General features: G+C 38.8%; 1 protein-coding gene across 5 annotated transcripts in view; it reads right to left on the minus strand.

The window, feature by feature from the left end:
• LRRC8B (leucine rich repeat containing 8 VRAC subunit B) overlaps positions 1-27,293 on the minus strand; it is a 102,862-nt gene that overhangs the window by 8,241 nt on the left and 67,328 nt on the right. For 4 of the 5 annotated variants that reach the window (XM_007480359.3, XM_056815373.1, XM_007480358.3 and 1 more), the window contains 2 exons: positions 15,432-15,533; positions 6,892-9,047 (listed from right to left, as the gene is read on the minus strand). In XM_007480359.3, the coding sequence (XP_007480421.1) occupies positions 6,892-9,021 (2,130 nt within the window). In that variant the 5' untranslated portion in view covers positions 9,022-9,047; positions 15,432-15,533. Of the gene's footprint in view, positions 1-6,891; positions 9,048-15,431; positions 15,534-16,991; positions 17,281-27,293 lie in introns of those variants that run through there. The other variant, XM_001364221.4, reaches the window with a different exon arrangement.

The following is a 27,293-nucleotide window of genomic DNA, read 5'->3' on the forward strand; positions in this document are numbered from 1 at the left end:
CTGCAATGCTTTTCTTTCTGACCAAAGCATAACCATTAGATTCCTTAGTGACTAAACCATGAAGTTGTTTTCTGTAGGTGATTTATGGAGTTCATGAATCAGAACTTTTCTTTTAGCTCTCAATATTTCTGGGCAATTTTCTTGTATTCCTGAAATATTGTACATGGGCTTTCTACTTCACCCTGGCTTTTGGTAACATACAGATCTCACTTCTCTTCCTGAATAAAAATCTAGTCTCAGACATAGAGAGGCTCTCATCAGTAGCATCTTTTCTGAAAACATCTAATCCAGTTCTTTGCTTTCTAATTCATGTCCATAAACATTTGTTAACTATTGACTGTATGTGAGCACAGCTCTGTTTTTGGGGAGATGCAGAATTGTAGAGAAATGGAATCCTCTGTTCACATGTAACTTAGGGGTCCATTAATGGGATATTATACATAGACAAATGTTAATAATGAAAACACTACACTGATATTCTTATGGTCATTTTTGGACCACAAAACACTTAACAAACATCTCATGTGATTGGCACAGTAACATCATGATGTAGGAAGTGAAATGCCATCATCCTCACTTTGCAGATGAAGAAACTGATTCCAACAGGATGAATTTCCAAAAGCACATTATAAATAAGTAGCAGAACTGGGACCCAAACTCAGCTCTGCTTCAAATCCAACACTTTAATAAGTAAATGAGTGGTAGAAACAAAATGGGATATGAAATCTAGGGGGAGAAAAAGCATTAACAGTTAGAAGGCAATGTGGTACAGTAGAAAGTACATTGAATGTGGAGCGAACTTAACCATAGGTTGTTTTTAAGAAAATTTTCAGTCATGTCTGATTCTTCATGACTCCATTTGGGTTTTTCTTAGCAAAGCTATTAGAGTGATTTGCCATTTCCTTCACGAGCTCATTTTATAGATGAGGAAACTGAAGCAAACAAGGTTAAGTGATTTGCCCAATGTCAATCTTCCTGATTCCAAGTCCAGTGCTCTATCCATTGCACTACCTAGATGCCCCATGGGACTCAAGTTCAAATCCTGCCTTTGCCAATCACTCTCTGTGTAAATTTGGGCAAGCTAATTAATTTCTCCAAAACCCTGTGTCCTTAGCTATAAAATTGAAGAGGATGAAGTAAATGAGTTTATTTTTAGGGTCTTTTTAGATATAAGACCTATGGTCATATCATCAAGGAAAGCTTGATGGGGAAGGGGCATCGAAATAGTCATTCAATGACTAGAAAGGAAAAGAAGAGTATTCTAAGCATTTAAAACAGAAAGACCAAAGACCTAAGGATAAGAAAGCTCAAGGGATAAGTGGCAGAGGGAAGATGGAATTTCACAGGGTCTCTCTCTCTCTCTCTCTCTCTCTCTGTATATATATATATATATATATATAAGCTTTCTTTCTCTCTCTCTCTCTGAGCATATATATATATATAAGCTTTCTCTCTCTCTCTCTATGAGCATATAGATATATAAGAAAGCTTATATAAATATATATATGGTCCTGAAAGGGAAGTGAGTTACTGATGGTTGAGTGCTTAATAATTGCCCAAGCAGGCACTCGAGTCCTGATTTTTGAGCCATAGTTTAGTTCATTTCCTCTCCTCTATCGTGCCAGTAATCACTAGATGTTGATGCTCTGTGAACCCATTTGTTTCTCAGAGAATCCTGCCAGGGGATCCGAGAGTTATTCTGACAAATGAGAGTTCACCTGAATAAAAGAGCCTCACTTGTTCAAGGTAGGACTTTTTCAACAAATATACGTGGATCTCATCCCCATGATTCATAGAACTTAAAAGCACAGATCCTGATGGCCAATTCAGATTGGAATCTTTCAGTTATCAAGATTGGCAAATGTCAATGACTCCATGAGCAAAATTCAGTCTGGGATTGGGTAACAAGCTAATAAACTGTGCTTTTATGACTTCTGTCCCAAATGACACCAATCCGTACTTGGTGAGTTTCTTGTAAAGTCATTCTGAGCTCCTCTTGGGTGGTGGGGCACACTTGCAAGAGGACAGATAGTGCCTGAAAACGCAAGCTTCCTTGGCCAGGAACCTCTCTCCAGGTCAGTCCTAAGTAGCTTCAGAACCTTGTAAACTTTTAGACACTTGAAATTTCCTTCCATTTTTGGAACAGCTTTGTTCTTTCTACTATAAAATATCAAAGTGTCAAAGTAATGGCTAGGATAACTTATCTTGCCTGAAAAATCAGCATTAACATTTCCCTTCATCTCCAAATTTTCTAGTAAATCTGTTATGCATCATGGCATTTCTGAAATAACTGCTTGGGGATGGATGCATTTTTAGCCAAATCACATAGAATAGAGCTCTAGCTAGCTAAAAAGAAATAAAATTTGGACTACAAAAAATGAGGTGCTTCTAGTGGCATTTTAAAAAGAGATCCAGCACCAAAGATTGCATATCATGTCTGAGATTTCTTTGATATAAGGACTGGAATTTTATGAGTCTTCTACTAAAGGTCAAAGTACTTACCAGGATATACTCTATACTATAACCATAATGGACTACTTGCTCCCTTCAGTGCATCACCACTCAGGTGTTCTAATGGAGAGAATGTGAATCCTAGAATTAGGATGATCTGAGTTCAAATCCAGCCTCAGATATTTATAAACCATATAACCTTTGGCAAGTCATTTCACCTTTGGCTAACATTTTATTCATCTGGAAAATGGGTGATAGGAGCACCTGTTTCCCAGGGTTGTTGTGAAGATCAAATAAAATGTTTGCAAAATGCTTTTCAGACCTAAAAGCAATATACATTTTTGTCTTTCACTATCTCCTGCTTGAGAAGCTCTCCAATTCAAAATATCCAAACACAACTCATTATCATCCCCTCCATATCATACTACTCCTAATTCTGCTATATCTGTTGAGAATACCTCCATCCTTGCAGTCATCCAGGTTTTCAACCTTGGGAGTCATCATCCTAGACTCTCACCTCTCCTCTTCACCACTCATCTCCACTCAGGTGTCAAGTCTGGGCAATTTTATCTCCATAAGAGATCTCAATGTCTTCCCTTTTCCTCACTCATGATCACCATTCCAGTATAGACAACTCTCTGGTCTATTGTCAGAATCCTCCTAAGAATTAGGGAAGGGATGAGAATAGACTTTTTCTAGGAGGTGGTTCTTGAGCTGAGCTTTAAAGGAAAGGGATGAAAGTGCACAGAGCATATTGCAGGCATGGAAGGAGCTCTCCAATTCTGAATCCTGAATCCAATCTCTCCCATCCTCTTCATTTTAGCCTCCCTTTCAGGTTGTTATTTCTAAAGCAAAGAATCTGATTGTGATACTCCTCTGATCAAAAAGCTCAAGTGACTGTCTCTTACCCCTGAGACAGAATACCCATTCCTCCATTTAGTTAAAGAATCAAATGAAGGGATTTAGATTTTTGTTTCAACCTCCCTTTTCAAGCGTACTTTTTATCGTCCTTTGTAGGCTTGATGTTCTAAGGCAAACCAGTCTAACTGTTACACCTCACAGATGTCATTCCATCTTCTATATGGTACTTTTGTCCAGACTGCTCCCATGCCTACAATATGCTCTGTGTACTTTCATCCCTTTCCTTCAAAGCTCAACTCAAGAATCACCTCCTCGAAAAAGTCTATTCTCATCCCTTCCCTTATTAATCGATCCTTTCTGCCCAGAAAATATTTGGTATCTATTTTATATAAATTCTTGTGTATGTGTAGATGTTCATTCTCTTCCCCCTCCCCAAGAGGTTGTAAAAGCTGATGGGGGGGTGAGAGGATTAGGTTCATTTTTTTGGTCTGTGTCCCTAGTGCCTAGTATAGTGCAGTTAAGTGTTTAATAAATGCTAACTAAAGGAATCTTCTGAAACAGGCCCAGAATTTTCATCCTTCCTCACTAGTACTGATTCTTCTGCTTGAGATGAAAGCATGTTCCCTGTACCCTCATCCCCCATCTTTTGAAATTCTATCCTGCTTTGGAGAAAAAGAGGCATTCAATGAAAGAGAGGACTTTCAAGCATTCCTGATGAAAAGACCAGAAATGAATAGAAAAAGTTATCTTCAAATACAAGACTCAGGAGAAGCATAAAAAATAAAAAGGAAAGAGAAATCAAATGAGAGTCATTAAGATTAAACTGACATGTTTACGTCCTTACATGGGAAGATGATTCTTGTAATTCCTAAGAATGTTATCATTATTAGAACAGTTAAAAGGAGTATACATAGACAGAGAGCAAAGGTGTGAGTTAAATATGATCGGATGAGAGCTAAAAAATGAAATTAAGAGATGAGAAAAGAGAAATGTATTGAGTGAAGAGGGAAAGGAAAATAGAATGGAGCAAATTATCTCACCTAAAAGAGGCATGAAATAGCTCTTACAGTGGAATGCGGAGGGAACAGCTTGAACCTTACTCTCATCAGAATTGATCAAAAGAAGGAAGAACGCACACATTCATTTGGGTATAGAAATCTATCTTATCCTACAGGAAAATAGGAGGGGAAGAGGATAAGAGAAAAGGGGCAGGGGCTGGTAGAAGAGAAGGCAAATTGGGGGAGGTGGCAGTCAGAAGTGAAAAATGGTATCTGTATTTGTAATTACTACAATATACAGTAATCATAATTTGAAAACATTTTATAAGTCTCTCTAATGAAGGCCTCATTTCTTAAATATATAGAAGAATGAGTCAAATATATAAGAATGCAAGTCATTTCCCAGTTGATAAATGGTCAATGAAAATGACCAGGCAGTTCTTAGCAAAGTAATCAAAGTCATGTGAAAAAATGCTCTATATCACTATTAATTAGAGAAATGCAAATTAAAATAACTCTGAGAGACCATCTTACACCTATCATGTTGGCTATTGTGACAGAAAAGGAAAATGACAAAACTTCGAGGGGATGTGGGAAAATTGAGACACTAATGCACTGTTGGCGTGAGGTGCGAACTGATTCAACCATTCTGGAGAGCAATTTGGATCTATGCCCAAAGAACTATAAAATAATACATACCCTTTGACCCAGCAATACCATTACTAGATTTGTAGCCCAAAGAGATAAAAAACAAAAAAGGAAAAAGACCTTATATGTACATCCATTTTTAGAGCAGCTCTTTTTGTGGTGGCAAAGGATTGAAAGGCGAGGGGATACCCATCCATTGTGGAATGGCTGAGTAAGTTGTAGTAGTAATGGAATACTACTATCTGATATGAAATGAGGAGCCAAATGATTTCAGAAAAACCTGGAAACTTACACAAACCGATGCAGAGTGATGTAAGCAGGAACAGCAAAACACTGTATACAGTAACAGCAATATTGTGTGATAAACAACTGTGAAGAGCTTGGCTATTTTCAGCAATACAATGATCTAAGACAATCCGAAGGGATTCATGATGAAAAAAGCCACCTAGTTCTGAATCCAGACCAATACATATTATATTTCACTTTCTTCATTTTTTCCTGCGTGAGTTTTCTTCCACAAAAGAAGTAATATGGGGGGAAGTGTTTTACATTCTGCATTTACGTATAAAATCCCTATCAGATTGCTTGCCATTCTCAGTGAGGGGAGAGGACAGTGGAGGGAGAGAATTTGGTTCTTAAAAAATTTTTTAATGTTAAAAATTGTCTTTATATGTAATTGGGTAAAAATAAAATATTATTTTAATAATATTTTAAAATATTTAATATTTTAAAAATATAAAACTTAAAAAAAGGAAATCCTACCCTGATTTAAGACTCAAGGGAAATATCATTTCATTCATAGAAGTAATCTCTTCCTCAGTTAAACTCATAGCCCTTTGTACTCTCACACACATTCTGTCTTGGATCATTTGTATCAGTTTTGCACAGGTTCTAGAGCACCCTTGTCAAAATGCAGGTTTCTTAAGGTTGAGCCTTATCTTCTCAATAATAACATAGCTATGTACTGACATAGCAATTCAAGGCTCAAAAGTCCTTCCTTCACAACAATCCTCTGAGCCAAGTAGAATGTTCTTCTCTATTTTGCATATGAGAAAACTGAGGCTCAGGGAGAAACAGTGATCTACCCACAGCTACACAAAGTTCCAGATTTGAAGACTCACACTCTTGCCTCTAATCTATGCCTAAGGGGCTCCTGCTCACTGATCCTCGTATCCCCAACACTTGGCAAACAAAGCAAGAATTCGGGCTTTCCTGAGGGTGAGGATGTCCCCCCACAACTGGAGCTCACAACCTGAGCATGATGCCATGAATGAAGTCTAGGGAGTTGCTGGAAGCACAGAAAGGTTAAGGGTCTTAAAACATGGTCACACAGTCAAGCAAGATCTGAATGTGAGTCTTCCTGGGGCTAACCTAGCACTCTAATCACATGGATGCCAGAGATAACTTGTTTTTGGTCAGGATTTCGCCAATGTGGGATTCTTTAAGGCAAGAAATTCCCTCTAAAGATTCAGCCCTGGAATCTCTGAGTAACTTAAAGTTCTGGAGGAATACTCAGGGGTTACGGGATTTAGATAGGGTCACACTGCTAATATGTGTCAGAGAGAGCATCCAGGGCAGCTCTCTATCCATTATGCCATACTGATTCTCATATAACACATACAGTTGGCATTATCTACCTCCCTGCTACCCTACTTTTTTACCTATTTATCTGCTTCTCTCCCCATCTATCTGTCTCTTCCCATCTATCTGCCTCCCTTTCCCATCTCTTTCTCCTTTTCCTACCTATCTGCCTCCCTCCTCTACCTCTGTGCCTCCTTCCTCCGGGACCTGATCTACTCATCTACGTATCATATCAGCCTTCCTGTCTGCCCGCACATCTACCTATCTGTCGTGTTGGATACCTTCCCTGACCTTACCATGATACAAGTTAAGGCTCTGACAATAATGCCAGAACTGCGAGAAATCCACTTACATAGTTGTTTGTCACTGCAAAATATAGCAGATTCGTCAGAAATTGAATCTCCTCTGGAATGAACGTCAGGTTGTTGTAGCTAAGATCCAGATGTGTCAGTTTGGTGCAGAGAAAGAGCTGCAGTGGCAGATTCTCGATCTTGTTGTGGTCCAGATAGAGCTGCTCCAGGTTGGAAAGGGTGCCAATCTGGGCGGGAATGTAGGCGATATTGTTGTGCCATAACTTTAAGCATGAGAGGTTCTGGAGATGTTGGAAGCTGATGATCTCTTCAATGGTTTTGAGATTGTTTTCTTTGACATTTAATTCATGCAGATTGACCAGGCTGAAAATGGAGTGAGGAATGCGCTCTAAATCACAGTTAATGAGTTCCAGACTTTTCAGATGGATCATCTTTTTCAGATTGTTCAACACCACAAGTTTGTTCCCCTCGTTATCAAGGGAGAACTTCTGTAGTGTAGGCAGCATATCAGTGATCACCTGAGGGATCCGGGAGAGAGTACTCTTCAAGTACAGTGTCTTCAGATTCTTGAGGTCCTGAAAGCCCTCACTCTGTACTGGGCTCAAGGTCTCAGACATAATGTAGCCAGACAAGTAAAGTTCCTTGAGGTTTTTGAGATGAAATATCCAACGGGGTATCTTCCCTCTTTCCGTAAATTTCAGGCGTAGTATTTTCAAATTCTCTTCCAGGAAGTTCAGTGCAGGGCGGTCAACCACCAGGGAGGAATGGTAAATATTCAGCTCCTTGAGGTTGACCAGTTGAGAAATGGAGTTTGGTAGCTTGACCTCAGGGATCAGCTCCAGGCTGAGCACCTCTATGTCAGTCAGCTCAAAGATGTTATCGGGGAGCCCACTCAACATAAAGAGATGGAGTTCCACCTTGTCTTGGGAATTTCTCACTAGCTTATTTTTGAGCTTCTCCATCGTCCATTCATTGTTGAGGTTGATCTGTTTCAGCTTGTTCTCACTCACCTCTGAGAGAAATATGGAGAAGCGCTTGGAGTAAAGTGGATCGTACTGGTCTGCTAAGTGAAGGATGAACGCAAAGTCGTTCTTGACATCTGGGATGTCACTGTAGTTACTTTTTTCTCTTAATGCCTCAAAGGAGTATTCCTTAAGGGAACTCCTCAGCATCCACCACAAGCTATATGAAGAGGTGAGACCATAGAATAGAACCATGATCACATAAAATGAAGCAAGGACCTGGAAAATTTCAGCTAAGGAATAGACACAGTGGTAGCGTTTATATCCCGTAAAGGCTTGCATGTCAATGGGGCAGTCAATTTCTAGGGTGATATAGGTCAAAAAATATGGGACATAAGCGATGATGATGACAAATAAAATGACTTTGATTATGATCTGCCTCATGTATACTCTATAGATGATGTCCTTCTGCTCTACATGCAATCTGAATCTTTTTACTTTTTCAAAGATGGCTTTAGCTTGCTCGCCTTCTTTTTTGTCCAGGACACTGGAAGTTGGGCTTTCAATACCCGAGTCTAAGCCCGATTGGGCAAAGAGCAAAGACTGCTTGCTAGCACTGATGTTTGTAGATAATCCAGATGGTGAAAACAAAGCTTTGGATTTGCTGAGGGGGACCCTTACAGATTGTTCAGCTACAGTTTCCGAAAGGGCGCGAGTGGTCCAGGGAGAATCAAAGCACTTATTAAGGATGGAGACGAAATGCTCAAGTCTGGAGCTGGTACTGGGATAGTGAAGCCAGAAGTTACTGCACGCAGCAAAAATGAGGGTGTGCAAGAGCACCAGGTATGGGAAAAACTTGGCGAACCAGTGGAGCTGCTTCTCATAACACACCGCATCTATATAGGAGTATTGCTGCTTGTGAAGGTCATTCTGGATTCGGATCGGCGGTGTCACCGGCAACAGGGGATTCGAGGGGGTGCTGTTGAGTTTAAGCATGTCCCAAGGCACTACACAACGATTGTTGAGTTCTACTTTACAAGGAAGACAGCACAAGAGTTTGGTATCAGCGAGCTGGAGAGCTCCAGACAACACGGCGACCAGCAACATAATCAGGGTGAGATAGTACCAGAAGACATCCCACCATGGTTTCAAAATATGGTAGGAGGACTGGGCATCTGCAATGTATTTGAGCTCTGATAGTGAGAGCATGGCGTTCACGTGGAAGATGACAGCAACTAGAAAAGAACCACAAAGAAAATCAGTGAAGCAGGTATTTCCAACATCCATTTCCAATCTTGTGTGGTAATTCATGTGACAGAACACTTTAGGGGCAGCTAGATGGTAGAATGGTAGCGATTCATCTTCCCGAGTTCAAATCTGCCTTCAGACACTTCCTAGCTGTGTGACCCTGGGCAAGTCACTTAACACCGTTGGCCCCAGTTTCTTCATCTCTAAATTAATCTAGAGAAGGCAATTAACAAACCACTCCAGTATCTTTGTCAAGAACTCTCCAAATGGAATCATGAAGAGTTGTACATGACTGAAGAACAAAGGGCACAGAGCACTTTAAGGTCTATAAAGTGTTTTACAAATCCTTTCTTACTTGATCCTCACAACAAGCCAGATGGTAGGTGCTATTATTTTCATTTTAGTTATAGGGAGATTGAGGTTGAATAAGGTTAAGTCATTTGCCAATAGTCCCAAGCTAGCAGAGGTCTGTGGTTGGATTTGAATTCCAGTTTTTTGTTTTACTACAAATCCAACAGCAGATTTACTATTCCACCTAGCTACCATAATACTAATTGCTGATAATAACATTTATATAGTGTTTCGTGGTTTTAAAAAAGCACTCCAAAAATATTATCACCTTTTATCCACATAACAGCCCTGGGAGGTAGGGGTTATTATCATTCCCACATTAAAGAAGAGATAACTGAGGCAGTTAAGTTAATTAATTGACTTGTCCAGGTTCACACAGCTAGTAAATGCTTGAGACTAGACTTGAATTTGCATCTTCCTGACTCCAGGGCAATAACACTCTATTCTCTCTATCACCTACCTGCCTCTAAATAAAATCTCTGTGCCCAAAAGGAGATAATAGGCTAGACAAACATGTTTATTACCAAGGATACCAACTTCTTAAGAAAGAATAAGTTGAAGACAGGTGGAGGAGTTGACTGGTCGAAGAGAGACCCAGTTACCTGCTGTGTTGTTGTTTTTTTTCAAACTCTTAGCTTCTGTCCTAGAGTCAATACTATCTATATTGGTTCTGAGGCAGAATAACGGGAAGGGCTAGGCAATGGGGGTAGAGTGACTTGCCTAGGGTCACACAGCTAGGAAGTGTCAAGTCACATTTGAACCCTGGACCTCCTGTCTTTAGACCTAGCTCTCAATCCACTGAGCCCGCTAGTTCCCTATTAATATTCTATTAGAATTTTTTCTATTAGGTTTCTTTTAGGATTCTCATCAGGTCATCCTAAAAGAGGTTAGACCTAGAAACCCTGGTATAGAGCCTTGAGCTCTGTCCAAATCCATCCTTGCAGTCTCTGTGAAAGCAGAGCTAAACAGGGGACCCTTTACCCTCACCAAAATCTATTCAAAGTTGAACTTCTAAAGAAACACAAGCCAAACTCTATTTTGTAGTGATGGACCCTAGGTGTGCTGCTCTCCGAACATTTCCAGCCTAATTTCCCTTCCTCAAAGAGACTGAATAAAACCCTCAGAATTTGGAGCAAGCTCAATGGGTCTGACCTTCTTTCCACCCAGAGCATCTGATCTCCTATGCAGTTAGAGCAATGGTTTTGAGGTGTAACCCACAAAGCCCAAGGTTAGAATCTGAGGGGGAAGAGCTTGGATGGGTGGTCTGTGAACCTGGATGGATAAAAAAAAAAACTAATCTGTTTTCAAAACAATTGGTTTCTTTGGCAATCCTAAGCATTTGATGTGTGTGTGTACATGGGCTTCACCAAGCTGCCAAAAGGCATCAGGGCTACAAAATAGTTAAAAACTCCAGCTTCCTCTCAGGCGTGTCAATCCACTTAGCACATGGTCTCATTTAAACTGCACCCAGGGAACGTGTTCACAGGTCTACTCTCCTTTGAGCAAGTGATCTCGGAACAATTTGGTTCCACGTCAAACTTCAGAATATTTGAAAGCGAGGCAACAACAGGGTCAGCCACTAGAAGGGATGGAAAACAACGACCTGCCCTGAATAAATGGTTGTATTCTCAAAAATGTTTCTCGTGCACAAAATCTGGCACAGCTTTGAAGATGAGACCCTGCTTCTGAGTCACAGATTATGACACATGATTAAGTGCTTGGCATGGTTGGGATACACTCTTTATTATTTACATGATATTTTCTCTTTAGGAAAATAAGCTGGATTTCCAGTCCAAAATTAGAAAGTCATTTATCCAATATGGATAGGAAAATGCTCCGTTCCTTCCTTGATCTGCCTTGTACTCTTTCAAAATCATGAGTTTGTCAAGGCTAAAGATCAACTCTCATTGGCATCTGGCAAGACCAGGAGAGTGGAACATGAGATGGCCAGTGTCTAAGTCCAAATGTGTGGTCCTAACTTGACTGGAGCCCTGTAGAGTGAGTCAGTGGAAGATGCAGACTTGGAAGGAAGAAGGTAGGTTTCTTAATGGTTAGAGCCAGACCTGGGGGTGGGAGGTCCTGAGTTCAAGTCACTTAACCCCCTTGCCTAGCCCATTCCAGTGAGAAGATCATTAAAGAACTATACAGTTGGTTATTATGGGAAAATTAGAGAGAAGAGGAAACATGTTGTTTTGGAATTCAAATGGAGAAGAGAGATAAGACTCCAGAAATTAAAGAAGAGTAGCACTGAGATCCAATTCTGGAAAACAAAACAAAACTCTACAAGAAAACAAAACAAACTAAGAGCATGGCATGCCAAACAAATACCCTTGGTCCTTCCTTTAATGTCCCTACTTTATGGCATGGAGGTAACTGGGACTAAAAAAAAGGGGGAGGGGGGAAGAGTTCAGAAACTTGAGAATGGTGAACTCGAGGTTCACCTCTAGAAAAGTTCTAGAATGGGCTGTAACACACCGACCAAAAGATAGATACCATACCATGATTTTTCACAGCATGGAGTTAGCTTGGGACCCTTGGAAGGCTCTTCCAAGGAAGGCTCTGAGTATTTTGAGTGTCTTATCTAAGGAATAGCCTACCTATGTTCAGAGAAGCGTATCAGCCATTTAGCTGCAAAGAGATGGTTTTTCATTTTCGCCATGCAACTCTTGAAGGTCACTGAGGGTTTGTAATCCTTACTGGGAGACAAAGGACCCACTTCCAATTTTTTAAGGATGGGAGATTTCTGAAAACATGAATATACTCCTGCCAGTGACGCTGATCAAAACTATTACCACACTAGTAGAATGTCAAAGGTACCGGGTCTTTGATTTATATAAAACCTAGAAGAATGCCTTTCCTGGTATCTTTGTGGAAAAATATGGACAACTGTAGGAAGGGCAGAGAAGACAAGAAACACTTCTTAATCCCCTACCGAGTACTTTATGAATAAGTTCTTTATGAATGTTATCTTGTTTGTAAAATGCGCGATGTGTACTGGATGAAAATACAATCAGGTGGATTTGCCACTGCTTTACCCAAAAGAGAGTTGCTCAATAAGCTGGCCTGATAGAAATCTGTAGAGTTGTGGGAATTCTAGGGCTCTTGTCTTGTTTATCATTTTATTGGATGAATCCCAGTATTCAAATGTACAAATGAAGCAATACTAGGATAAATAATTAATACAGTGAAAGATTAAATGAGTATTTAAAAGCTTCAACAAGCTCAAATAAGTACAAAACAAGATGGAGTCCAATGGGGTAAATTGAAAGGTCTGCATTAACATTGTAAGTATACAATGTTACTTGATACAAGAAAGGTCTGGCTTGACATGGGAACAAACAGTAATTATCAAAATTATCTGGTACTGCTAAGAAATAGTAGAGCAAACCAGAACAAATATACAACAAACAGTAGCATTCTATAGATTATAGTAACCTTGTGTTTGACAAAAGTAAAGAGCCAAGCTTTTGGTAAGAATTCACTTTTTGGTAAAAACTGTTGGGAAAACTGGAAAGTAAGTAGTCTAGCAGAGCCTAGACATGGCCCTACATCTTACACCATTTACCAAGATAAGATCAAAATGGATGCATGAGCCAGACATAAAGGGAGATATCATAAGCAAATCAGAAGAACAGAGAACATATTACTATCAGATTTATGGATAGCAGAAGAAATTATGAATAAACAAGAGAGCAAAACCATTGTGAGATGTAAAATGGATTATTTTGAATACATTAAATGAAAAAGATTTTGTACAAATAAAACTAATGTAGTCAAGATTAGGAGGAAAGCAGGACATTGAGCAAAAAATTTATAGTCAGTTTCTTGGATCTCTATCCAAGTCTCATATTTAAATTATTTGGAGTGGCAATTAGATAAGTAGATAGATACTCAATAAACAAGAGAGCCAGGCTCGGAGACAGCATGTCCTGGGTTCATTTCTGGCCTCAGACACTTCCTAGCTATTTGATGTTGGGCAAGTCACACATCTGCCTTTAGCAAATTTAAACCCTGGCTCTTGGACTCCAAATCCACAGTTTTTCCCCCGTCTATACCACTTATTTCCTATTTACCTATACTGTTCTGGACTGGGCTGAGAGGTTGAACTACATGCCCTGAAATGCCCCTTCCTAATATTTTATTGAGTTACCAAGAGTTAAAGTTCAAAGGGTACAAGTTAACCCTAATTGCCTAGTCCTTATCACTCTTCTGCCTTAGAAACAATACTTTGTATTGATATTAGGTCAGAAGGTTAAGGGTTGTTGAAATAAAATAAACTATATAGAGAACTTTGTCAAATATATAAGAATATGAGCCATTCCCCAATTGACAAATGATCAAAAGATATGAATAGATAGTGTTTGGATGAAGAAATCAAAGCTATATATAAACATATTTTTAAAATTCTCTAAATCATTATTGATTAGAGAAATGTAAATAAATTACAGCAACTCATATACCATACATATGAGATTGGCAAAAAGAATAAAAGAATAAAATGAAAAATGTTAGGAATGGTAAAATTGGGACTAATTTAATATACTGTTGTGGCAACTGTAAAATGATCTGACTATTTTGAAGAACAATATGGAATTATGCCCAAAGAGTTATAAAACGGTGTATACCTTTTGATCCAGCAGTACTACTAATAGATTTGTTTCCTAAAGTGATCAGGAAAAAAGGAAAAGCACCTATAGCTATATTCTAAAATATTTATAGCAGCTCTTTTTGTGGTAGCAAAGAACTGGAAACTCTAGGGATGCCCATCAAATTTGGAATGGCTAAACAAGTTGTGACACATGCTTGGAATGGAATACCATTGCGCATTATAAGAAATGAACAGCACGTAATTTTTTTTAAAACAGAAAGATCAACCAGCATGAAGTTATGAAGAGTGAAATTAGCAAAACCAAGAGAACATTAAACAGAGCAACAGAAATATTGTTTGAAGAATAACTTGTGTATGCCCACCTCCAGAGAAAGAACTGATCAATAAAAATAAGAGATTATTTTATATATATGTATATCTTTTTGTCCAAATGTTAACTTCTCTATTACAAGGTGGGGAGGGAAGAAGTTAACCTGGGAATTTTGATGTAATAAACAATTCATTTAAAGAAAGAGAAAAGCAGCTATGTAGAAGCTGCTGCAGGCTTATTCAATATTTTTCAAAGAAGAAAAATGGGAAATTATGGGAAAATCAGATGTTGGTTTATAAGAAAAAAGTACTTCCTAGTAGGCAGCTCAGTGAATACAACAGTGGTCCTAGAAGGCAGGAAGATTTCAGTTCAAATCTGACTTCAGACATTTACTAGCTGTGTGATCCTAGGTATGTCCCCTAACCCTGTTTACCTCAGTCTCCTAATCCATAAAATGAACCAAAGAGGAAAATGGCAAACCACCCCAATATTTTTGTCAAGAAAACATCAAATGGGATCATGAAGAGTTGGGCACAATAAAAAATGACTGAATGGCTGAACAACAACACTTTCTACCTGAAAAGTAGAGTTCTCTGTCCCTGTCAGTTTTTAAACAGGCTAGATGAATAAATGCCAAGTATGTGTACAGGATCATATGATCATAGAATCAGAGTTGGAAGGGATCTTACAAGCCATCTAGTCCACCCTGTTGCCTTCCTTTTCCAGATTAAGTGACTTGCCCAGAGTCACAAAGGTAGTATAATTACAAATCCAAATTCTGGCTCTTGGATTCCAAATCCATAGTATTTTGCTCTATACCATATGGCCCATACTGTTCAAACTGGGGGTGATGGTGGTTGAACTATATGCCCTGGAATGCTCCTTCCTAATATTCTAGTAATCCTCACTGGGTTACTAAGAGTTAAAGTTCAAGAAAGTACTTTTGGGGGAAATAACATTTCTAGAAGAGATCAAGTAGCTTTAAAATTGATAAAGGTATGTAACACATATTAAATGTTTCAAAGTGAGTTTAACTAAGTATATTTATGTATTATTGGAGTCCAGGACAGTACAAATGGAAATTAGAATAGTTTTACTTACTACACTGGTGAAAAGAAGAAAAGCAAGGGAGCTACTCTTCAGTCCGGAGGTCTACACCTTTTGAAGTTTCGTAGGCACACCATCTCTGCCTTTGTCTTCATTCTAGATGGAAGAAATAAAGGCATCCTGAAGTGGCAACAACAGAAACAAAGTTATCATTCCTATTGCAAGGCATCCTTTGCATGAAAGGATGGAGAAAAGGGGTCCTCATACACATTACACACATTTCAGGAGAACTCTGCCTAGAGACTTTCCCTGACTTCCATTGCAACCACACAATAGATGTTTTCACATTCAAGGTCAACATCACTTCAGTTTCCCAGCATTCTATACAAATAATTTCAATGTAGGTAAAAAGAAATCCCTGCCCCCCTCCCCACATCGCCCTTTCCCATGCCCTTCTCAAGAGAGGTGAGTTACTTTACCAATACTAGTTTTCCAACATGGGATCAACCAATCCATCCAATTTCTGCTCCACTTGTTTTAAAGGGCATGCCCACTAAAATCTATCACCCAGGGGATTCCTAATTCATCAGGAATTTGGGGCTTTGAGTATTTAATCAAACACATTTGCCCTCAGCATGGCTCCTGACATTGAGCAGAGCTTTATTAATTGGAAGAGCTCCCTGGAGAAACTTTTTCGGGCTTAGAAAATGGAAGCAGGGACCAATTTCTGCTCATTGAATAAAGATGTAGCTATCTTTTCAAGAGTAAGTGAGCCCTTAATGCTGCTTAATTTTTTTGAGTCAGTTAATTGTTAGGTCAAGGAAGAGTTTCTGGGCCCTTAAATACAATTTTTTATATCATTCAATTCAGTTAAACAAATATTTACTAAACAGCTACTTTACAAAAGGAACCAACCATGCTATGGGCTAAGAGATGAGTTAATAGGGTTCTTGAATATGCTTGGTCCTTTCCAAATGGCAAAGGAAAATTCCAAACATTGATATGGCAGTGACCACCTGTGGACATTTAGAGGTGGTAGATAGATAAGAGTACTAGATATGGATTCAGGAAGATCCTAGTTCAAATCTAGACTCAGATACTCACTAGCAGAGTGACCCTGGGCAAATCATATATCCTCTTTACTTCAGTTTTTTCATCTGCAAAATGGGAAGTAATAGCACCTGCTTCCAGAGTTGTGAGAATAAAGTGAGAAAATATTCATAGTGTTTTGCAAACTGTAAAGCAGTTTATAAATGCTAACTATTACGACCATCTTCAACAAGGTCCTTGGAGTCATTTAGTGGTAAAAGGATAAATTCTTCTGAGCAAACCTGATATCTAACAGTGAGAAGTTTTATAACCCGACTGGTTTTTTTCTTAAAACCTACTTTGGTGACTGTTCCCTCCCTTCCCCATCTCATAATAGCCTTCTTACTAAGAGTGTCTAGTAAATAAAAAACCTACTCTTTGACCTCAACCTAAACCCCTAGGAGCAAATGGAGTTGGACTATAACCTGATGAAGCATTAAAAAAAGTTTTATCAATTCCTATTAGCTTTTCATATTTGCAAACATTTCAAAGACTAACAAATGCAATAATATCACAAAGTCTTACCGTAAAATATAAATATGGCAAACTCTTTACTTTCCCCAGCCAGAAATGAAAATAGCTCCCCTTTTAACAGCATGAACAAGTCGACAAATTGGCGAGCAGGGCTATGGAACTTAAACCAACCACTGAATAATGCTATCTTTGAGTGAGAGATAGACCATAGGACCAAGTACCAAATGGACAGCAACAGATAAGGGCTCGAACGTGAACTGACGTTAGCAAGCTGTCTTACTCAAGTTATCATCCTTTCCCTTTTGGCCCCCATCCTCTGGTCTTCAGTTAGAACACAAGATTATCAGCTACTTCCCAGGCTGTGAGAAGGCTGTTAAGATTAGATATTATCCAGAAAGCATTTTAGAACCAGTTCAGAAGCCAATATGTGAACATACATGCAAAAATAATACTATGGTACAATTAAAAAAAATTATTAAGCCTCTCATGGGCAACTGATAAATGTTTAGTGACTGATAAGGCTTCCAAGGAACTCAAAGCCCTTTGCAGAGAGGCTAGCTAGGAAAACTTCAGGCCATTTAAAAAAATTATTGATTTTCTTTGAGCTACATAAATTGGGGGGGGGAGATGAACTTAGAATACATTGATTGACTGCTAGAATTCACATCAGCTAGATTTTTTAGTTTGAGTTCCCTAGTCATATTTTTTTAGACTTAGAGCAAAAGGCACCTCTTCAAAGAGGAGAAAGAATTAGGTCTCTCTGTGCTTTATTCCTCCCACAGAGAGGTGAGAGAGCATTTTCAAATGGATCTTTGTGGTGACTTGGGTTGTTCCTCTCCATCTACATCCAGTGAAGGGCTGCTCGGGGCTTCGGGGCTGTGGTTGTTTCCTTTGGGACTACACCATTGCTTCAGCCTGTTCACAGCTGGATTCTGATGATTTGTTTGGTTGGGAATAACTGGGTTAATAGAAAAATACTATTCAAATCAACAAGCATTTACTTATTTATTTATTTAAAAATCTTTATCTTCTGTTTTAGAATCTGTACTAAGTATCAGTTCCAAGGCAGAAGAGTGGTAAGGGCTAGACAGCTGAGGTTAAATGATTTGCCCAGAGTCATACAGCTAGGAAGTAGTTGAGGTAAATTTGAACCCAGTACCTCCCGTCTCCAGATCTGGCTCTCTATCCACTGAACCACCTAGCTGTCTGATCAACAATCATTTATGAAGTGACTTCTATGTTTGGTTCTGAGGACTAGGGATACAACGACAAAAGGAAAAATAATTTTTGTCCTCAAGGAACTTACATTCTATTGAATAGGGAGAAAGAGATACAACATTTATATGGAATAATAATGATGATGATGATAACTAGCCTTTATATAGCTCTTAAAAAGTTTACACAGCTGTTTACAAATATCGTTTTAAATAAATGTAATATAATTTGAGGGGATAGAGTTCACTAACCAAAAGCTTTTATAGGTGGAGGCACTTGAATTGAACCCTTAAGAAATAATATAAAGATTCTGAGAGGTAGCCATGGGGAGGTTGTACATTACAGACATGGGAGACAGCCTGGGCAAAGGCTCTGAAGTGGAAGATAGGAGAATCTGCCAGAAAGGTGGCAGAATTTGGGGAAAAGCAGTTAGAACAACGTAGTTACACTACTGAATTTAGAATAAGGAGTTGTGTGAAACCAATATGGAAAATGAGACAGGAGCTAGGCTGCGAAGGACTTTAAAAATGTCAAACTGAAGAATTTATATTTTATTCTAGAGGTAAGAGAGGGCCATTGAAGATTGTTTTTAAACAGGAGTGATGAAATCAGACCCATACTTTTAGAAGATGATTTTGGTACCTTGGAGAAGGATGGAGAAATCAGTTAGGCAATAAGCATTTATTAAGTACCTACTATGTGCCAGGGACTATGCTAAGCAGTGGGGACCCAAATACAAATTTTAAAAAGTAAGAGTCCTGCGTCCTTGAAATGTTTATAACCTAATGGGGGAAGACAATAGAGAAAAGGAAACTGAAAGGAATGGGAAGAAGAAGGTATCCAAGGTAGCACCATGTTGGAGAAATCTACATGCAGGGTAGCTGATAGGAATGGAGAGAAGCCTGGGCTGTCACCTCCTTAAATAAAGGAGCTCATGGCCCTGCCCTCTGGTTAGAGGGGGAGAAGATACTGATGAGATGTGAGTATCAGATAGAAGATGAAGAACCAGGTGAAGGTGAAGCATGGAACCCAATGAAGAGGTCCATGGAATAGTTCAGCTAAATATTGGTTTATGGCTCGTGGTCTTGTTTGTAGCTTTTTCATGTAGCAATAATATTCAGGAGCAGCTACTACTAACTAGTCTCCTATGCAGCTATTAACTCTGGGTATTTTTTATTTTCCATTTATACAAAATAAAACCAACATTTTCTAGGTTTCATCCTATAAGAATGACTCGCTACAGATTCTAACATTCAAATAAACTAAACACAGCCATTAACTGACCTCATTTCACTGCTTGTGAGAAATGACCACAGGGCACAGATACACTTAGAAACAAACAGTACTGACTGCCACAGAGGATGCAATTCAGAGATGGGCACCTCTTTTGACAAGGGAAACTTTGGAGTCTGGTAAAATGTAGCCTTTGAGGGATTTGTTAAGACAAACAAATGGCACAACTTAAAAAAAAAAACATTTTCTGTGAAAGGGGTGACTGGCAGAAGTTACAGTCACAAGAGAGGCTTTAGCAACAGAAAAATGATACAGGCATGCAAAGGAATGATGGGAGAGGCTCAATTCACATGTTTCCCCTAGAGGGGATCATGTTTGAAACAAACAGCCCACAGAGTTTTGAGAAAGAAAAAAAATAGGTCAGAGTATTGACTATTTCCCTAACTAACATGGGAGTAGTAACACACCTCTCAGGACCTCAGAACACTACCAAAAAACCTAAGCGTGAGAAGAAAATGGCAGCTGAAATCATTTCTACAAGGTACTATGGATCCACGATCAAGCACCATCCAAAAGAAACCATCCAACTGAAGCAGAGATAGCACCATCCATGTAAAAATGCATGGAGCGATGACCCTGACAAGGAGGCAAACGTGTTGGCTATGACACGCTTGATTGGTATCAGCTCCTAATTTCACAGAATCAACTTAAAAGCAAAACACGAGCACATGCATGTATATATAGAGTGTGTGGTAAAGACATTCTGAAATGGGAACAGCTATTACACACATTGTGTTTCATAATGAAGATCAAAGATAATTAGTGCATAATTCTAGAGTCTTATTATAGGCTTGCTTTCTTCAAAATACTTTGAAATAGATCAAACTCTCCCTCTCTCCCTTCCTCTCCTCTTCTCTCTTTCTGACTCTGTTTCTCTATCTGTCTCTCTCCTTCTCTCTCTCTGTGTCTCTGTCCATCCGTCTCTCTTCTTCTCTCAGAAAACATAACCTACGCTAAAAGGAGGGAAATATGAGCTAACAGGAACTGGTGATATTCTCAAATGATCTTAATGAGATCACACTGTAAACTAATCTACCAGAGAATGGTTATAGGAACAAAACCCTGGGGGGATGCAATCGGAGCAGCAACGTTCTTTGAGCTTTCCTTTCACCAGATGTTTCTGTGTTAAATATGTGTGTATATTAAACTAAATTCCTACATTTGAATGCCTTTGAATATGATCCTTTATCTACAATTGCACAGGATACAGCAAAAACTCAATATAAATTTCCCCACTCAATATAAATTTCCCCTAAATCTACGGATTTAGCCAAATCAAGTGTTCTGCGTACACAGTCATGTCTACAGGAAGAGGGATGCTGTCCTTGTGACTCAATCAGGCTTTCTACTCCTGGGGCAAGAAGAATTTGGAGGTTCTAGCTCATATAGTGTGCCCAGGAATAGGTACAGTCTGATTGGTGGCACAGTGGAAAGTGCTAGATTTTGGAATGAAGAAAACCTGAGTTCCATGGGCATTTACTAGCTCATGTGACCCTGCTTTAACCTGTATGCCTCAGTTTCCCCATCTGTAAAATTAGGGATAATAACAGAACCTACCTCCCAGGGTTGTCATGAGGATCAAATATTATACATGTAGCACTTTGTAAACCTTGAAAGCTTTCTATAAACGGACTATATAGTATACTCTCTACTTTCTTAGTACAGAAGTACTGCTCCACTACTGAATTTCCACCAGTCTGCAGTATTAATATTTTACTTGGACTTCAAAACTTCAGGGATCAGTGATTTTGTTGGTGTGGGCACTCCCTTTCACCAATGCAGATCATCTCCTGCTCTGGGCTTGGTAAAAGGTCTTTGAGAGTTTGGCTGAAAGTTTCCCATTCTTGAAGATGACCTGGCAATGAGCTCCTCTGACCTCCTTGGACTACAGACACATAACCTTCTGCCAGGCCCCTCCCTACTCAAGGCTTTTTAAGCTTGGCACAGCTTGCACTATGCCAGTGCTCTTCTGGCGTAGACTTCGAGGTGCCAAGGTTCCCCTCCAAAACAGGCTCTTTTGTGGAGCTGTCAAGATTTTAATATTTAAAAATATGCCCCATCTGGATCCGATGATCTGTAACGACTCTTACTGACCCTTGTACACTATGAGATGCTTGTTTCTCATTCCAATTGCTAGTTGGAGAGGGTTCAGAAAATGCCCTTTTCTAGTCTTGCTGCAATATTCAGTTCTGTGTTTTTAAGATCCTCCCCCCTCCTGCTCCCACCAGTATCTTAGCAAAGCACCAGGATTCAGTCCAAATCAATCTTGATTTTTAACATATGAATGTTATAAGTCAGATCAAAGAAACAATGTGAAGGGAAAAGGGTTTTATGGTCCTAATCCTTTCCCTTTTACTTTCAGCCTTCATTAGAAAGCCATAAAAGCTTTTCAAAGTACATGAATTCATTTGGCAATCTTATCTCTGTGGATCGCAAACTGGAATGACAACACTGGAGCAAGGCATATTTATGTCCCAGTAATCTTTATTTTACAGTTAAAACTCTCTAAAATAATCAAAGAAAAATACATAAATAAGAACTACAAGTATTTATATTCATAAGATGCCAAGAGCCTGACACAACTTCAAGATTGTTTAAGTCTTGGTTCTTGGTCTCTAGTCAGGGCTATATTAAAATAATTCAAGGTAGGTGGCATAATGGCTACAAGCACTAGACTTCTGAGTTCAGAAGACCTGAATGTGACTCCTCAGACACTTACTAGTGGTTTGACCCTCCACAAGTTGCTTTGCACCTCAGTTTCTTCATCTGTAAAATGAGGGAGTTGGAATTATAACCTCAAAGTTCCATACAGCTCTAAATCTAGAAACCATCAAGAGCTATTTATTTTTGTTTTCATAAAGGTCTTAAAGTTAGGCAGCACAGTAGATAGACTGCTGAGCCTAGAGTTAGGAAGACTCATCAAATCTAGCTTCAGACACTCACTAGTTGTGTGACTCTGGGCAAGTCACTCAATCCTGTTTGCTTCAGTTTCCTCATCTATAAAATGAGTTGGAGAAGAAAACGGCAAGCCACTCCAGAATCTTTCCCAGAAAACCTCAAATGGGGTCATGAAGAGTCGGATAAGACTGAAAAGCCTGAACAACAAGATCTTAAAAGATTTGTTTCATTTGAGAATAAGAAGCTTACTGTTAAGAACTTTTCTGGTATCACCCTATTACATTTTTCTTAGACCATTCTTTTAGTCTCATTCCTCAATTATCTTTCCTCTTTTCAATCAATCAATAGGTATTATGAAATCCATGCTATCTTCTTTCTATCCTTCTTATTGTCATCTAATTGCACATCTCTCAGTTTTTCTCCTATCTTTCTCAAAGGTTTGGATGACGATCTTTCCTTACCTCCCTACCCATCTCCTACCATGGACTTCAGTTTTAACATCAATAACTGTAGTCACATAACTCCAATCCAATGATTTCCTTTCTCCACTTTCCTTTGGCAATCCAGCCGTGATCATATCTGTCTTAAACCTCACCTTCTCATCACTAAGACTTCATTCAACTGCAACCTTCTACCACTTTCTTCTCTCCCTTATTCTTGCCTTTATGCTCACACTTCACCCTTTCCAGGCTAATCTCCTACTTCAGTCTCTATCCTAACTGGCTTTCATTTTGGCCCTTGCATGCATGTAGGGCTTTCCCAGCTCTATACATTTCTGCATATTATTCTTTGCCTTCAGTTTCCCCCTAAATTCCTACCCATCCTTCAACATTCAAGCTATTGTCAACTAACTACCTTATTAAGCTTAAAGCCTACTTACACTAAGAAGGCACCCTATACGGAATTTATGACCTTTTGGGAGGAAGGATGACAAGACTGAAGTGGTACATAACATGGACTGGAATGAGAACAGATTGAAGACAAGACAGCCCAAAATCGGAGGCTAACAATAGAATAGCAAAGAGCTCAGAGCCTGAATTGAAGTGGTTTGTGATAGGAGTTTCAAAGAAAGGAAGGATGCTGGCCTTTTAGCATCAGCCAGTGCCTTAACTGGTGACCCTAGATACCTCTATAGGGCTCCTAAGTTGCAAAAAAGGTGCTGATCTGCATTTCTTCATTGTCGAGGTTCTTATAGCAATGAAATCACAGGTCTAATCTCAATCCCCTTATTGAGGCAATGCTTTCTCCTTGAATATTAATATTGTTCTTTGACACATGGCTGCCTATAGCCTCTTAAATCAGCCTGTTAAAAGTGTGACAAGTTTTTTTTTCCATTTGTTCTAATTTCACAAACTCATCTTCCATATATATATATATATACACATTTGGTACCTCTAACCCTAAATAGCATCTATCAAGATCAGTCTAAGCCTATTTATAGGTATTTAGTATGGCTATACCAGTCAAGTAAAGATCAACACAACCTCCCAATGTCACTGAATGTCTATTATTTTTAAGGCAATTGTGAGATCCAGCCAGATCCTTACATCTACAAGCAGGAGCAATCCAGTCTCAAACTGCTTTGCTGCTAAAGACTCGTTTTATGACTCTCACATGGTATTTTTATTGGCATGAAGAAGGCTGGCACAAGACGAGAAGAAACTTTATATAAGCCTGGAGGAGTGTTCCCATCACCTGGCAGTACCTGAGGGAGCTATTAACGGCTCTCACATTTCCTGTTCTTGCTATCTACCCAAGATCTTTTTGGGTCTAAGTCATCTCTGCAAAAACATATATCTTTCTGGAATATATGTGATCTGTGCATTGGGTTTTGCTCTCCCCTTTGAAGTCTCTAACAATGATAGAAGGAATAGGAGTGTCAAGTTCATGAAAATCAGAGATTGGTTGGAAAATTGGAAGATGATAATAATAAGACTTTGGAGACATTAGTTTAGTTCAAAAATTCTTCATCTGGAATTCATGAACTTGTTTTAAAAATATTTTGATAACTATTTCAATATAACTGATTTCCTTTGTAATCCTATGTATTTTATGCATCTAAAACCACTATGCTGAAAGGGTGTCCAAAAGCTTCACCAGACTGATGGAGTCTATGACATCCAAGAAGACTCAGCTCAAACTCTTGTGTATGAGTTAGAAACCACAGCTGTAAATGCTCTCCTTCTATTGAAATTAACTTTATATTTAGTTCCTTGGGTCCATGGAGAAAACACAAGATCCTTAAGATACTTTTTGTTTCTGTCTTTGTATCCATAGTGCCTTACCTTTAGTAACTGCTTAATTGATGCCCACTGAACTGACCAACTGAAGTACAATAAAAGGAGGATGAGTAAGGAGTGACTTATAACATTCGGGGAAAGAATACAGGGATTGGAGAAGGGTTCCCAGAGGAGGTGGCAGATGAACTGGGCTCTTTCTTACAATAGTTATTTACTACCAGTTTACAAATGGGTCTCAAAAAAGAAACTCATCATTCCATGAATTCTAATCTGTACCTTTTGGCCCACTCTACTGTAAGCTGTCTTGTTTATTTCTCAGTCCAAGCTCATGGCTTTTCCCCATCTTCTTTCTGTCTACCAGACTCTCATCTATCCTTCTAGATCCAGGATAAGTTCCAGTTCCTTCATGAAACCTTCTTAAAGTGCCTTAAAGCACTTCCACCAAAGATGTCCCTTTTCTGAATTGTTAGGGCACGTGTTGTCTCTATCTCATTCCTCTATCTAGTATAGTGTTACTTTGCATCCATCATGTACTCAATAAATACTTCAGGAATGTCAGGACCTTCTTCCAACAGGAACTTGTATTTCAATACTTCAGGAAAGGCACATTCAAAGAGCTCTCAGTGATTGATAGGGACAAGCTAAGTAACTCCAATACCTTTTAGAGCTAAAAATGTTCCCCAAGAAAGAAAAAAAACCCTAATCTTTTCCCCAAGGTAGCTAGTTCCTATGTGTGATAAGCCCAATAGTTCACAATTTTCTTAATATCCTATCTGAATTCTCTCCTGAATCACAATTCTTCCTGTTCAGTGTTGCGTTGAAATGGGGAACAAACAGCAAGTATTCTCTTAATTGCCTTTCATTTACTTAAAGGCAATCATTATTCAGTTACCCTTGAGGAACTTATTTTTCATCTCCACTCAGGACTCTACTTGTGGCATGGATGGGGCCCCAGTTTCCAAAGGCTTATCAAAGCAGAATAAAAATACTTTCAAGTCAGAGAAGGTCAAGACTTGAAAAATATTGACAATGTCGGTGTCATCTGAGGCCAAACCAAACTAAGCTCAGAAAGGAATGTCATAATAAGTTGGGCATCAAACAATGAAGTGGCCAAGGGCAATTCATTTCATTTTCTTCATTTCTAAAATAAGGGTTTTGGGCTAGATAAACAGTCCAGCCCCCTCTAGCTCTAAGGAGTCATAACTCATGAAAACCATCTACTAAGATAAAGAAAGTTCATGATTTACAATCATGGAGAGAGTATATACATCCATAAAATTATAGTGTTAATATGGAATTATTTTCTTATGCAGGTTAATGTGTATTAGTTATTCTAGATAAGCAATGTACTCAAAGACAGTGCAACAACACTATATGTGAACTATCAATGATGACTTGCCCAAGTACAGTACTGCCTGTAAAATGTAGTCAGAGGGATTTGTGGTGATCCCAACCTACTAGGAATAATGTCTGCTCTAAGTTACATTGCTAATAATACATATGTCCAAATCTGAGTCATATTTGAATTTTCATATTAGAAGTATGGTCAAGATTTCTAAAAGAAAAAAAATAATTGAGTCATGCATGGTTCTAGAGAAAACCTTAGAGACTCTTCAAGGTCTGTTGGGTATGTGCAGGCTGTCTTAGGAGCCACGTAATAATAAGGCAATCTCAGAGCACAGAGCAAAATTGGGCTTGAGATGCTCCATATCCTTCATAAGCTGTTGGCACTTGAACACAAATTTCCAAAATGTTTGGAGCCAATGTATAAATCATTCATCATAAGAAAGTATAAACTTTTGTCCCAGAATTAAAGATTCATCTTTCAAAACTCTAAGAGCAAAGTAATGCTTCAAAGAAATAAACCTAATGACCGAAAATTTGTACATTTTTCATACTGTCCTCTCCAGCTAAGGAAAAGCAAATTAATGGTTCTCAGGCAAAGAGCAATGCCCCTAAATCACATGAGTCATGGTGACAGGGGAGCTGGTTCAGGTCTTCCTGACATTTTCAGTTTCCCAACATTTTAAATTCTTTAAAAAACAAATTTTCAAATTGGATGACTTTTTGAAAGGTAAGGTCATGCAGCTGACTTCTTTACCTAAACCTAAGTAAATGCTTTTTTTTTTTAATCCCAAGGAGTTTATTTAAAATCTCTTTAAAGAAATAACTACTATTGACTAAAAACGGCACAGTAAAAACAACATAAACATCTCTAACCAACCTGAATTCTTCCAAATATTTCTAAGCCAGTCCATACACTCTAGTTGGAAGAGATACAAAGATTGTTAAAGGTAGGTCCTGTCCTCCAACCGATTACAGAAGAGTAGGGGTGCTAGGATGCACACCTAACACAAAATAGAATGGAACAGAGGGGGATGTTCGGAGGGTGAAATCAAGTATATTTTCAAGAAGGAGATAGCATTTAGGCTGGGTCCTGAAGGATGATTTCAACAGGCAAAGACAATTATTATAAGTTATTATAATATAATATATAATAACATTATATCATTATATATTATATTATTATAATAATTATAATATTATATATTATATTAATTATAATTATTATAAGTAAAGGAATTAGAAGGAATCAATGGGGGGGGGCAGCTGGGTAGCTCAGTGGATTGAGAGCCAGTCCTAGAGACGGGAGGTCCTAGGTTCAAATCTGGCCTTAGCCACTTCCTAGCTGTGTGACCCTTGGCAA

This window comes from Monodelphis domestica, chromosome 2 (genome assembly GCF_027887165.1).
Source record: "Monodelphis domestica isolate mMonDom1 chromosome 2, mMonDom1.pri, whole genome shotgun sequence".
Taxonomy (NCBI): Eukaryota; Metazoa; Chordata; class Mammalia; order Didelphimorphia; family Didelphidae; genus Monodelphis; species Monodelphis domestica.